The sequence below is a fragment of the Geotrypetes seraphini genome, chromosome 1, assembly GCF_902459505.1.
Source record: "Geotrypetes seraphini chromosome 1, aGeoSer1.1, whole genome shotgun sequence".
NCBI classification, from domain to species: Eukaryota; Metazoa; Chordata; class Amphibia; order Gymnophiona; family Dermophiidae; genus Geotrypetes; species Geotrypetes seraphini.
In genome coordinates, this window is record NC_047084.1 from 66,824,922 (window position 1) to 66,839,279 (window position 14,358).

Below are 14,358 nucleotides of genomic sequence, written 5' to 3' on the forward strand. Positions count from 1 at the left end.
GCTAATGTGTGTTCCCAGCAACTTAGCTTGTGGCAGCCTAAAAAGTGAGAATGAATTTATTTGGTGGCTGTCGAACAAATCCAAAGGCTAGTTGGAGCATTTGGTTTTTGGAGAGCTGTGCAAGTTGCGCACAGGTAGGTGGTTTGTTTGGTTTCACCTTGTTTATATTATGTTGCAATGTCTGTTTACTTCTTTTTGGTTTTACTATTGCAGAGCAGATTAAAATTATTATGATTGGAGAGTTCCCCAAGCCCCTCTTTGTTGTTTTTTCCCTCATATAGGGGTTATCACATACCACTTTTCTTGCAATATAAAACTAAACTGATGTACAGTATCATAGTTTATAGGAGCCAACTTTTCAGGATTATTGAGGGTGTTAAACCCAATAGAAATTGCCTCTCCCTGGACACAGTTGAGGAGTTTGCTCAATATTGGAGGTGCTCAAACACCCATAGAGCTGGATTCTATGCATAGTTTGTTAAAACAATAAAAATAATAAAATAAATATAGCCTGGGTTCACTGAGGGTGGAGGGTGGCTCATATTTACCAATACCAAGGGATGCACAAAAGAATAAGCAGTTGGGTCCTGATGGATATGGTGAAGCAAAATAACATAGGGCTTTTTTTAACTACGGTGCGCTAACAGATTTAGTGCACACTAATGATTAGCAAATACTAATCATTAGCATCTACTAAAATCCTTTAGTGCACCTTAGTAAAAGGACCCTATAGTAACAGCAGATAAATGACCCAAGTCCTTCATTGGGTGACTTAAGAAATGCTAAAAATTCTACTTCAAACAAATACGTGAATGTGTGCTTTTAAATAAACTATGCATCTTTATTTTGGTGAAATTCCCAATTTAAAAGTGCAAAAAAAAGCATAAAGAAATCAATTTCAGTAATATTAATATTCTTTTTAAAGATCTTTCTATGAGGACAGTGATATCCATACATCTGGGTGACATCATTCTGACGGAACCAGGTTCAGAGCTACCTATTGCTCTATAGTTTTACCAAGCTTTTGGCAGTGGCCCCACTTTATATGCACAAGTGCCTTCCCACCTGATGCATGAGTGTGGGACCCTCAGTCTTGTTTTTTTCCATGGAATTAGGAGGTCACATTTAGTTAAACTTAGTTCTTTTTTTCCTTGCAATATTATCCTTCCCATTATAAGAGGAATTTTTGTTTCCTCTTATAATTTTGTTATCTTTTCTCCATTATACATATTTTATTATTTTTGGCCATTTAAATTTTTTCTTTGTTCTTTTGCGGCTCTCAAGGCCATTTTAAGCTGGAGCACTGAGCTCAGTTAGAGATAATCCTCTTTTTGGCCTCACTATTGAGCCTTGTGATTTAGCTGTTGATCTTTAAAATACCCCAAAAGACTCCCAGTGATTTCAAAAGATGCATCCAGTGTAAAGGGGTAATATCTAACACTGACTCTCATAATTAGTATGTGGGATGCTTGAGACCTGAGTATGACCTTTTTGGGTTTTTTGTTTACAAATGCAGGGAAAAAAAAGTCCCTCAGAGGGATCTTTTTTGGATCCTCAAATTCTGGTTCATTGGTATAAGAAGCATTGACCACAATGGTTGCTAGGACTTTGCCTGACACTGGGAATGTACCTACATCAAGGACATATCCATCTCCTTTGACATCAAATGCTGGTAGCAAGTCTTAGGACTGATTTGCCTTGGACCTGACACAGAGAACATAAATGGATCCAACATTATCCTCATTAACAGCAAGGGACACCAATATCTAGCATTGGGCGAAGGCCAAGAAACATTGCATCAGTCCCATTCTGTGTATGGTGCTGGGAACTCTGGGACATTGGCATCAGCACCGAGAGGACTGCTCCCCCTTTGTAATTCTGGTATTGTTGCTACAGCTCCCATGCAGTAAGGACTTTGCTTCTAGTTTGACACTGACATCTTAGAAATATGTCTCCACATCTATACTGGCTCCAGCCTTACCAATGCCTGTCCTCACAGGCATTGGTTCTGTGCATTGCTGAGGGAGGAGCTGGCAGGAATGCTACAGCTCCAAAGTGCTCAGGCATCGAGTGCCAGCTGCAGTACTCAGTCACTCTGATCTTGATGTCCATGACACGCCTGTGGAGCGGTCTCCAACCCCTTTATCTCAGAAAACATTGGTGTTGGTGCCTCCCTATGCACTGCTCAACATTGGGGGAGGAAGCTCACTTGAGGTTGAGATGTGAGCAGGCACTTTGGCACCCAACCCCAAGGACTAGACATATCTCCAGTCAGCTGATACAAGTGCAGGAATCCCATAAGAACTTTGAGCTAGATTCACCCCGGCCTGATTCACTTGCCTCTCTGCTGACCATCCTCCGATCCGCATATGCAAATGAGGGCAATGGCATGCAAAGTAGGCAGGGATCCGATTCACATTCCAAAACCCTGCAACACCAGCTGAGATGGCCTATCACTCCCAAACAACTGCTGAGGACCAGTCGCTCTAGCCCTTTCCTGCTGCCTTGCCTTCTGCCTCTCTGCTCTCTGCCCTGTCAGCCCCGATCTCCTGCTGCCCTGAATGCCTGCCTGCCCCGAACATGCCTGCCTGGCTGCCCCGAACATGCCTGCCTGCATGCCCCGATTCTCCCACCCTTCCCCGCAGTGCAAGCCCGTGGTTTTTACCCGCGGGCTTAAGCAGGTTAAAACCACGGGCTCCAAAAGTTAAAAAAGGAAAACCCTTTCACAAAAAACCCTGCTAGGCCCGGAGGTCCAGCGCATGCGCTGGGATCACTATAGAGCGATCCGGGTAGGCATATGGGGGCGTTCCTCGGATTGCCTCCATCTGCATATTGAAGTTTCCTAAATTCATCGGACCTGCCCGGATCGGGTCCGATCGAGCACGTTCATGAATCTAGCCCTATGATGCTGAGTCTGACACAGATTGATCATGGGAGGCTGAGGAAGCGCTAGAGTACCTTTTCAGAAGAGAGGTCGTATGAAACATAGAAACATAGAAATAGACGGCAGATAAGGGCCCACGGCCCATCTAGTCTGCCCACCGTAATGTCCCTCCCCTGGCGTACCCTTTGATCCTTCTCTCCATCTAATGAGAGCAGAAAGTCTCCACCTGAGTCTCTCTTGTTCACCTGTTTTGTTAAGGAAATGATGGAGGCCATTTCCTTTAAGTTGGGAATATAGGCGTTATTTCAGATCCTGGAGTTTGATTACCCACCTAAAGATGTTGCAACAGTTCTGCTGCACAAGATTCCCTTGGATACACAGATGAAGAATTGTGAGACCCCTATCTCGGTACAGGTTGTACCGAAGAAGATGGATACCATGTATCGCATCTAGAAGGCTCCTGGATTTAGAAGGCACAGTTGCCGCACCACTTTTTGGTGGTTGAATCCATTCTCAAAAGGGCTAGGAGATCCAGGTTTCATTCCTTGGCATCTCCAGGCAGAGAGGTTTGGACCCTAGATTCTTTTGGGAGGAAGGATTATCAAGCCTTGATGCTAATTTTCCATATCCAGGACTACCAGCAATACAGTACATGAGCATTTACTTGCAGACTTTGATCTATAGTGTGCTAGACTTTCAGAAAATCTCCCACAGGAGCAAGCTGATAAATTAACTCATTTGGCCAAAAGGCAGAAGCATTGTTGAAAATATTTGGCCAGTGTGGATGCAGCACTTTGACATTGTGTCTAGACTTTCTGCTTTGGGTGTGCGGATGTGCAGACTCTAATGGCTCCATGTCTCTGATTTTCAACTTGCAGGAGAGGTTAGCCTATGCTCCTTGCAAGTGAGAGAATCATTTTGGGGATAAGGTAGAAGAGGTTGCTGACCTCATGAAAAAACACACTGATACCATCCAGTCCCTATTCTGGCAACCTCCTTCTGTGTTGTCTTCTACTATAAGGTTTTCTGGCAGGTCTTGAAGCTTTTAGTAATCTGAGGCATAAGTTTACTTCTGCTTGTCCCTAACAGTAGTCTCAGGCTCAACATCCTCAATCTTTCCAGCCCCATCCACAGACATCAACCTGCTCTCCAGGCAGAAACGGAGGCCAGCTTTTGACTGGCTCCAGGAGAGCATGGCCACAGTCAAAGAATCCATTCTAGATGATGTGCCTATAGGAGGGAGGTTGAATTTTTACTAAGAAAGATAGCCCTTTATAACCTCTGACTGGTGGGTATTCAAAAGATTCCAAACAGGGTATGCTTTCAGTTGGCAAGAGACACCTCCAAATTGCCTGCCACAAGTGTCTTCTCAATGCTTGGCACAAGCAGGTACTTGCAGAACAACTCTGCCCTTCTCCAGGCCCATGCAGTCAACCCTGTCCTACCAGGACGGGAAGGGCAGAGATTCTATTCCAGGTACTTCCTCTTCACCAAGAAAACAGAGAGTGGGGTAGAGTGGGATTTGTCCCTTCCTAGACATATGGGCTCTGAATGAATATACAAATATTTGGCAAGAGAAAGATTCAGGATGATTTTCCTGGGGAGCCTTCTCATGATTCAGGAAAACAATTGACTCTGCTCTTTGGACTTTTAAGGACGTATATACACACAATCATCTAATTCCCAGTTACTAGAGGTATCTCGGATTTCTAGTAGGGAAGCACCACTTTCAGTACCGCGTTGGCCTCACATCTGCACTCAGGGTATTCATCATATGTAGCAATCACAACATCGCTACTTAGATCAGGAGTGCATGTATTTCCTTATCTGGACGACTGGCTGATAAAGAATTTGTTGCAGAAGAGTGCTCAAGAATTGGTGCAGAGGACTATTTGGGTATTGGAACTACTAGGGTTTGTGATCAATTACCCAAAGTCCCATAACCAACCAGTTCAGTAATGGAGTAAATAGGATCTCTGCTAGACACAATACAAGTTTGAGCCTTCCTCCCTCAGGATTGAGTGCCGTTCTTGTATGCAGCAGCCAGCAGGTATCAGCTTGGCAAATGTTGAGATTGCTAGGCCATATGGCCTCAACAGTGCATGTCACACCTTTTTATCATGTCTCCATTTCAGGACTACCCAATGGACTTTAGCAACTCAGTGGTGTCAGGCCATTGGGACTCTATTGGATATCATCCAGGATGGATGAATGATAGACTTTGTATTATTTGACAGCTCGTAAAACTGATAGAACAGGGCACTTTATCTGCATTTGGTGTGGCTTTGAACATTGGCGAACCATTAAGGATAATGCTGTCTGAGGGGGTGGGGGAGGGGGGGTAAGAGAATATTTCTGAACTGTTTTTTGTATAATGGGGCAGGGAACACTAAGAACCAATGTGTTCCTGCCTTTTCTTGTTGTGTGTTTTGCTGTTTATATTTGTGCTGGTTTGCTTTCTTACTGTACTGATTAGATGAAATTTTCTTTTCCCTTAAATTTACAAGTTCAATTGTGAGGGAAGGGGGAAGGAATTTTATAGTTATGTATTGTATAAGTATTGATTATTTGATAGGTAAGGGGGGGAAGGGTGGGAGTTAAGTATTTATCACTGTTACCATTGATGATTATTAAGTGATATAGATATTGTTAATTTGTTTGGACATTTTATCACACTTATTGTAAGTTTGAAAATGAATAAAGAATTTAAAAAAATAAAATAAAATAATTAATTAAAAACAAAACATATTTTATACTGCTTATCCTAGGAATAAGCAGTGGATTCTCAATAATGGCTTGTGGATTTTTAAAGAAGCTATTCAAACCTTTTTTTTAAAACCCGCTAAGCTAACTGCTTTCATTATATTCTCTGGCAATGAATTCTGAAGTTTAATTATTAATTGAGTGAAGAAATATTTTCTCCGGTTTGTTTTAAATCTACAACTTAGTGGCTTCGTCGCATGTGCTCCCATGTTGTCTTTTTGTCTAACTTTGAGCATATTAAACTTGATTTTCTTTTCTTCAGATGACAACCCGTGTGGATGGGCATTCCTGGGCTCTTTCTGCCATTGAAGAATTTAAAGTTGAGAGGATTATCACACCATTGAACAAGGACTTGATTCCAATAACAGATTCACCAGTTGTTGTACAACAGCACCTGATACCGCCAAAGAAATTTGTGCTGTTATCAGCACAGGTATGTGTCAGTTTTATTTGTGTGCTTGATACTGAACTATATAGCTCAGTCTTTTGGCACTATCTTCACAGTGGGAACAAAGGAAAAGAGTGCATTCTTGGTCAGCCAAAGAAAGATGAAACATCCTATTTAGATTGAGCTGTTTCCATTACTGCAATGCATTTCTAGTGCAATAGGCATATATCATTCCTGAACTCTTGGGTAGTCAACCCCTTCCTGTGAGATTTGTGTAAAACTCCTAATTAGCATTTTCTTTGCTCTGCCTTCCATCACTCTGAGATGTCCTGAATCTCCTCAGTTTCTCTCTCTACACATGAGATTGTAGAAAAGCCTATCTGTTCTGCTTGAGTTTATTTCTCATTTAATTCAGGTTCCAGGCTTGTTTGCAGACGTTCTACTAGTACTACTACTATTTATTTCTATAGCGCTACTAGACATATGCAACACTGTACAGAGTCACGAAAGAGGCAGTCCCTGCTTGAAGGAGCTTACAATCTAAACAGACAAGACAGACAAACAGGATGCCATGGATACGATTAGAGAGAATGGTTAATCTGCTGGCTAGGGCAAGAGGGAGTAGGGTTATGGATTGAAGGCTATATCAAAAAGGTGGATTTTCAGTCTGCTTTTAAACAAGGTAAGGAAAGGGGCATGGCTGAAAAACTCCAGGTAGTTTATTTCAGGCATAGGGGGCAGCTAGATCAAAGGAATGAAGTGGAATTGGCAGTGGAGGAGAAGGGTACAGCTTAGAGCAGCTGATCTGAGGAACGGAGTTCTTTGGTTGGTGTATAAGGAGAGAGAAGAAAGGAGAGATATTGAGAGGCAGTAGAATGAATACACTTGAGGTTAGTAATAGGAGCTTGAACTAAATGCAAAGGCAGATAGGGAGCCAGTGAAATGATTTAAGGAGAGGGGTAACATGAGTTTCTTTAGCATCTCTCCAGACCAGTACAGTTCACTGATGGGTAATAGCTCACCATGACCAGCAGGTAGAGACTGAGACAAAACTTTGGCTGCAATACTAATAGCTGTGCTTTCCTCTAGTCTAACCAGTATGTTCTCAGTCTCTGCAGGTGTGGTAAGCTATTCCAGTCTTCCTTGAAAATGGTTAGTGTAGGCCTATTGAAAGTTGTTTAGTGGCCTTCTCGTCCCTATTTGGTGCCAGATTAACTTTGGGACCCTTTCAGGGGTCCATCTGACCTCAGGGGTGTCACACTCGACGGGTCATGAGTTGAGTCCCTCCCTCCATTTCCTCCACTTCCCCAAAATTTTTCTAGAGGTGCCTCAGCTGTAAGCCTTGCCATCTATACCGGCAAGGTATATGGCTTAGAGAGCCAATGGAGTCTGTTCTGACAAGGGGAAAAATAAATCCTGAGGCAGTGTCGGTTTGAAGGGAGCCTTCAGTTCATTCTTATTGCTTTTTATTGGTAACCAGCTCTTTTTTTCACTTAGCAAGGTCACGTATTGCGCAATGTGCACTTTGAAAGGGAAAAAGTGCTCATTGTGCTCCAGAAGTGAGGTCGATGCAGCTAGCCTGTGCTTGTGTTGTACTGTCCGCCACAAAGAGGAATCCTCGTCAGCTTCGGGAGCCAGCATCCAGGAATCCCCTTCGCGAATGCCTCACATGCTGGCAACTGACAGGGAACGGCAACGGTTAGGGAAATAAGGTTTCTCTTGTCGCCGATGCTGCTGGGGACTCTTACCGCTGCTGCCAGCTTGCCTGCTTTAGCGGCTGAGATGGTTCAGGCTTCTCAGCTGCTACAGGCCTCGGGGGCATGTTTTTTGGCAGGCTTTGCTCCGATTTTGGCGAAAAGCACCTCCATTTTGTCTGCAGCCTCAGGTGACCTTCCCCCTGTATTGGAGAGATGGGGCAGGTTTTCTGCTGTGTCCTCTGCTTTGGCAGTGAGTCCCATTGGGCCGTCATGTATTTTATTCCCAGATTTTGTTTTTGCCTTAAGTAAGGCTTATCTTCAGGCGTCCAGGGGTCTCGGGGAGGGGGGAGAGTTCCTCTACATCCATTCTGGTTCGGCCCCCCTCAGCGCCAGTTTCGTCCCTGTCTCCTCTCTCGTCTAAGTGGCTGAGGTTCTCTTGGGACGATGATTCTTTTCTGTGGGGAGCAGTTTTCTCTTGATGAGGACCTGGACCCTTTGGGAGACCTCCAGGATCCTCTCAGGAGGACAGATGCCGCTAGCAGCAGTTTTTTGGTTCTACCAGCTGGCGAGGATGCGTTGGTGGTGCACATCTTTTGTTGTTTTGGTTTTTTTTTTAATATCATTTTTATTAAAGAGTCAACAAGAGAAACAAGCATGGTACAAGGATGAGAAATGCAAACAGAGGTATCCATGAAAAGAATACATCAGCCAACAACAAGGGAAGAGCTCCAGGAGCTTATTCTTCAGGTCTCTTCAGAGTTGCATTTTGAGGAAGACACGAAGGAGCCCCTGTGTGTGGTGGACCCTCTGCTTTGGAGGATCTGCTCAGCATCCCGCTCTTTTCCTATGCATCAGGATATTCGGGATATTGTGCTTGCGCAGTGGAAAGCACTAGAGGCACCTTTTTGTTTTGTGTGTTTTATGGCTCACCTTTATCCCATCTCAGAGAGGGATAGGAATAACTTGAAGTCACTGGTGGTGGATTCTGTGGTCTCGGCCATCGCGAAGCGGCATACGGTGCCCATTGATAGTGGCTCAGCCTTGAGGGACTCTTGAGCGTAGGTTAGAGTCCCTCCTTAAGCAGAATTTTGATGTCACTGCTCTTGCAGTCCAGGTGGCAATGTGTGACTGTCTGATAGCTTGGGCTTGTTTTTGGTGAGCCAAGCGTGTCCTTGACTGTGAGTGGAACAGGAAGTAGCCAAAATTGAGATGTGTGCTTCTTATCTCTCTGATGCCATGTATGACCTCTTGTGGGCTGAGAAGGGCGTCGGACAAGTCCATGGCTCTTGGGATTGTCGCTCGTACCTTGTGGCTCTGGGTTTGCTCAGTGGATGTGGAATCTAAGGCTAAGCTGACAAAATTTCCCTTTTGGGGGTCTTTTGGCAAGGATTTGGACAAAGTTTGTTCAGACCTTAATGGACCCTAAGGTGCCCCGTCTTCCTGAAGACCATGCCTGCCTGCCTGCACGGGATGGCATTGCTTGGGGGAGTTTACATGATTTCTGCAGATATTGCCCTGGTCGAGGGGCTGATTTTCATGTCTCTGGGTCTCTTGGGGGGGGCCCATTGGCGGGGGGGGGGGGGAGCATGATTCCTCTGCTGGTTCCCCTGCCACCCATCCCGTCCAATGAGTCCTTGCCGGTGCCTCCCTTGATTCCGATGAGCGCTCGGTTACAAGACTTTCTTGTTTCTCCTTGGCAGGCAACATGGGAAGAAGAAGCGGGCCTTTCGCCAGACCCTTCAAATATTGCTAGATCTAAGAGCAGTAGTGTATATGCCTCCACAGGAGTGTGACACTGGCCGGTATTCGATTTACTTCGTGGTGCCTAAGAAAGAGGGGACTTTTCAGCCCATCTTGGATCTGAAGGAGGTCAATATGGCTCAGAGTTTTTGCATGGAGACCCTGAGATCTGTCATTCTGGCTGTTCAGCCATGAGAATTTCTGACCTTTCTCGATGTGACGGAGGCCTACTTGCATGTTCCAATTTGTGCCTCCCATCAGTGGTTCTTTTGCTTTGCGATCTTGAGATGGCACTATCAGATTTGTGCACTTTCTTTTGGTCTGGCCATGGCTCCGCAGACGTTCACCAAGATTATTGTGGTCATGGTGGCGTTCTTATGTAAAGAGGGCATTCTAGCACACCCCTATCTGGACAACTGGTTGATCCGAGCAAATTCTTTCCAGGAGCGTTTCTGAGTTACTGATTGGGTTGTGGAGTTCCTGCAGTCGCTGGGATGGGTAGTCAACCTGTCCAAGAGCCAGTTGGCTCCATCTCAGCGCCTAGAGTATCTTGTGGTTCTTTTTGACACCAGTTTGAGGAAGGTCTTCCTGCCAGAGGCCCGAGTGGTCAAGTTGCAGTCGCAGATTCGTCTTCTGATGGCTTCCTGGTGTCCTTGTGTGCAGATTTTTCTCCAGGTCGTGGGGGTCAATGGCGGCTTTCCTGGACATGGTTCGGTGAGTCCGGGCTTAGCATGTTCTGCTTCAGCACGATTTGCACTCTCCCATTCCTCTTCGGGGATTAGTTCGTCGCAGTCTCTGTTGGTGGCTACAGTCTTCCAATCTGGTGCAGGGAGCGAGTCTGGATCACCCTCAGTGGACAATACTTTTCACAGACACCAATCTCCTCAGTTGGGGAACTCAGTGTCTTGGTCACTCAGCTCAGGGCAACTGGTCTCCGTAAGAGGCGTCTTGGTCGATCAATGTTTTGGAGATCAGAGCCATCCGGCTGGCGTTCCTAGTGTTCCAGATGTTGTCGACGGGCAAGTCTGTTTGAGTTCTCTTGGACAATCCATGGCGGTAGTTTATGTCAATCGTCAGAGGGGAACCAGGAATCGTCTGGTGGCACAGGAGGCTGCCCTGCTCATGGCTAGATCCTGGAGCGTGGTGTCTCAGTCCCGCAGCCTTCGAGTTGATTGTGTAGTCTTGGGGGCTGCCAGTCATGGACCTGATGGCCATGAATGTCAATGCCAAAGTGCCACGGTTCTTCAGTCGGTGCAGGGATGTTCAGGCCAAGGAGCTGGATGCTCTGGTACAGTCTTGGCTGACAGCAGGCCTCCTTTACATGTTTCCTCTGTGGCCGATGGTGGGCAGAGTCATTCTTCGCGTTGCTTAGTACCCCAGCCACGTGACCTGGTGACTCCGGACAGGCCCAGGCATCCATAGTACACAGATCTGGTTCTTTTTCTCGTTGCAGATCCTCTTCCGCTGTCCCTCTTGCCCAACTTTATGACTCAGGGCCCCATTCCAATGTTCGATCCAGGTCCCTTTTGTCTTACAGTTTGGCTCTTGAGAGGGAACACCTAGGTACAAAAGGTTATTCAAATAAAGTGATCTCCATTCTCTTGGGGTCCCAGAGGCTTTCCACTTCTCGGGCTTATGTGCAGGTTTGGCGTATTTTTGAAGAATGGTGTGCTGCGCGTGGAGTGGTTTCCTTTCATGCTTCTTTGCCTCACATCTTGTGATAGGGGCCTGACATGGTCTTCTGTCTGAGTTCAACTTGCAGCTTTGTCTGCGTTTCGCGATTTGCGAGGGTAAGCGTTTAATTTCTTTTCCAGACATGGTTTGCTTTTTGAGGGTGGCTAGATTGCTTCGGCCTCCAGTGTGGCCTTTGGTTCTGGCCTGGGATCTCAGTCTGGTCCTGTCCATGCTAGTGCGCCCTTCCTTTGACCCCTGGGTTCCTGCTCATTGAAGGACCTTACTCTCAAGGTGGTTTACCTGGTGGCCATTACTTCTGTGAGCCGTGTTTCTGAGCTGCAAGTTTTCTCTTGTAGGCCTCCCTTCCTGGAGTTTTCTAAGGAGCAGGTGGTTCTATGGCCTGTTCCTTCCTTTCATGCCGACTCACCTTTTCATGCCGACTCGCCTTTTTTTGGTCCTCCAGTGAACAGTACCAGTCTGGAAAGATGCTAAAGAAGGAGAAATTTTTTTGCTAATTTTCCTTCTTTTAGACTCTTCAGACCAGTACAGTCCCCACCCTGTCTGTTATTCTTATGGGATTCGCATGAAGAGTGTGATCTAGTATTTTTATAGGTCAGGGAGATCAAATGAATAGTGGCTTTGGCTCAGCTGGCGAGCTTTGGGGACGTTTAACTGAAGGGGCTTATTCTATGCAATTTCCAACAGTATTGCTCTATGTTAGTTGTTACTCCTGTTAGGAGTGTTGTTACTGTTATAATTAGCATTTCTTAATTCTGCTCGTCTATTTGGGAGACTGGTTAGACTAGAGCAGGGGTGAGCAACAAGGGCCGGAATGCAGTTGGATATTTAGGATTTCCCCAATGAATATGTATGAAATTCATTTGCATACAATGGAGGGCAGCCCATGCAAATAGATCTCATGCTTATTCATTGGGGAAATCCTGAAAACCCAGCTAGATTCCGGCCCTTGTTGCCCAACCCTGGACTACAGGGAAGCACAGCTATTAGTATTACAGTCAAAGTTTTGTCTCTGTCTCCACCTGCTGATTATGGTGAGCTATTATCCATCAGTGAACTGTACTGGTCTGGAGAGTCTAAAAGAAAGAAAATTAGCAGGTAAGAACCTAATTTCTCCTTTTTAAACCAAATTCAGTTTTGTTGTTTTATTTTTTAATAATTTTCTTTTAGGGTAGCCACATATTTCATAAACTGAGACCCGTGGATCAGTTGCGACACCTCCTTGTTACTAATGCAGGCAGTGATGGAGAAGAGATTGAAAGGTTTTTCAAGCTACATCAGGTATTTGCTTGTAACTTTCTGTATTTTAATGATCCTTAGGGGCACATGTAGTATATAGCAGCTGTGATTTTTAAAAAATCATTTGGTTTGGTGGAATGAATCTTAACAGTTCTGTTCACTTTTTTTTTCTTATTTAAGGGAACAACCCTTCTCAATGAAAGACATGGTATAAGACAGAGATGGACAACCATGGTCCATGAGGGCTACAACCTTGTTGGGTTTTCAAAATTTGTACTTTAAATGCGCTTGGGATCTATTTGCATACAATGGAAGCAATCAATCTTATGCATACTCATTGTGGAAATCTTGAAGACACTATTAGGTTGTGGCCTTTTGAGTACTGTGGTTGCCCACTCCTGGTATAAAAGCTATTAAATGTCATATCTATGAAAGCACTTCAATCTTAATTTAATCTGTAGTAGACTACTACAGTGTTCTCCCTAGGGCCTTTTAGCTGGGCGGTCCGCCCAGCTAATTTAGACGAGCACCCAGCTATCATCTGCTGCTGCTGCTGCCGCCGCCGCTGAACATTAAAAAAACCCCAAAAAACCCAGCTTGGAGATTTCAGCCCGTAGCGAACTTATGCTCCGGGGCTCTAACATGTGCGTGCCGGCTTCCCTTCTCTTTCCTCTGAAACTGAAAGTTATGTCCAGGTGGGGGGGGGGAGAAGGGAAGCCGGCACACACATGTTGAGAGCCCTGAAGCAAGCGTTCGCTACGGGCTAAGGCGGGAGACAGGTTAGTGAAGCATTTGCTCTTCTTGCTGCCGGGTCCTACCTACTTTCTGTTTCCGCGAAGGCAGGACCCGGCAGCATTTCCCCCACTAGGTCGATCGCGATCTTGGGCCGATCAGCCTTCCTCTCCCCGACGGCAGAATTGACGTCAGGGAAAGGAATGCTGGTCGGCCGAAGCAGGGAGAGCTTGGGGCGGCGGCGGCTTTCGGGCCTGTTATTGGTGGCGGTTTGGGGCCTGTTATTGGTGGCAGTTTGGGTCCTGGTCCCCGATGGCAGTGACTTGGGGGAGGGCAGGGAAAAAGAAAGAAAAAGGTCAGGCAGGGAGACAGAAGGAAAGAAGAGAAACAGAACAAAAAGAAAGGGAGGCAGAGAGAAAGAAAGAGCAGGGAGAGAGGAAGGAAAAGTTGGGGGAGAGAATGAGGTCTGGAGGAGAGGAAGCATACAGGCTAAAAGAAGGGAAGAAAGATTGGATGCACAGTCAGAAGAAGAAAGTGCAACCAGAGACTCATGAAATCACCAGACAAGGTAGGAAAAATTATTTTATTTTAAATTTACTGATCAAAATGTGTCTGAATTTATATCTGCTGTTTATATTTTACACTAAGGTCCCCTTTTACTAAACTGCAATAGAGGTTTTTAGCGCAGGGAGCCTATGAGCATTAAGAGCAGTGTTGGGCATTCAGCGCAGCTCCCTGCACTAAAAACTGCTATCGTGGTTTAGTAAAAAGGGAGGGGGTATATTTGTCTATTTTTGTATGGTTGCTACTGAGGTGACAGTGCATAAAGTCATCTGCTTTGACCTCTTTGAAAAAACCCTGGAATTGGAATGATAATTAACATTTTCTATGCATACAGTGTGCTTTGGGTTTTTTTAAAATTTTATTGTTGGTAGATCATTTTGACTTAGTCATTTTAAAAGTAGCTCGCAAGCCCAAAAAGTGTGGGCATCCCTGCTCTAGAACATCGCTCCTTAGTTTTATCAAGTGGTGCAGTGAGGGGCCAGCACTTTATATCTTATCACCTCATTCTTTCTTTTTTTCTCCTCATATACATCACGGTTCTTTATTCTAAGCAGCTCTGGCACTAACAGTACTACGGGTGCCTTATGCTACTTTCACTACCACTTGCAGTCAGGTTCAGCATTTTATCATGGTTTTGGTTTTTTATTAAGTTTTTCACC

The 14,358-nt window shown here is 45.2% G+C and overlaps 1 protein-coding gene across 3 annotated transcripts in view; it reads left to right on the forward strand.

Moving 5' to 3' along the window:
• Window positions 1-14,358, forward strand: part of NUP155 (nucleoporin 155) — a 261,773-nt gene that overhangs the window by 79,160 nt on the left and 168,255 nt on the right. For all 3 annotated transcript variants that reach the window (XM_033932712.1, XM_033932698.1, XM_033932703.1), the window contains exons 13-14: window positions 5,910-6,080; window positions 12,335-12,445. In XM_033932712.1, the coding sequence (XP_033788603.1) occupies window positions 5,910-6,080; window positions 12,335-12,445 (282 nt within the window). The remainder of the gene's footprint in view (window positions 1-5,909; window positions 6,081-12,334; window positions 12,446-14,358) is intronic.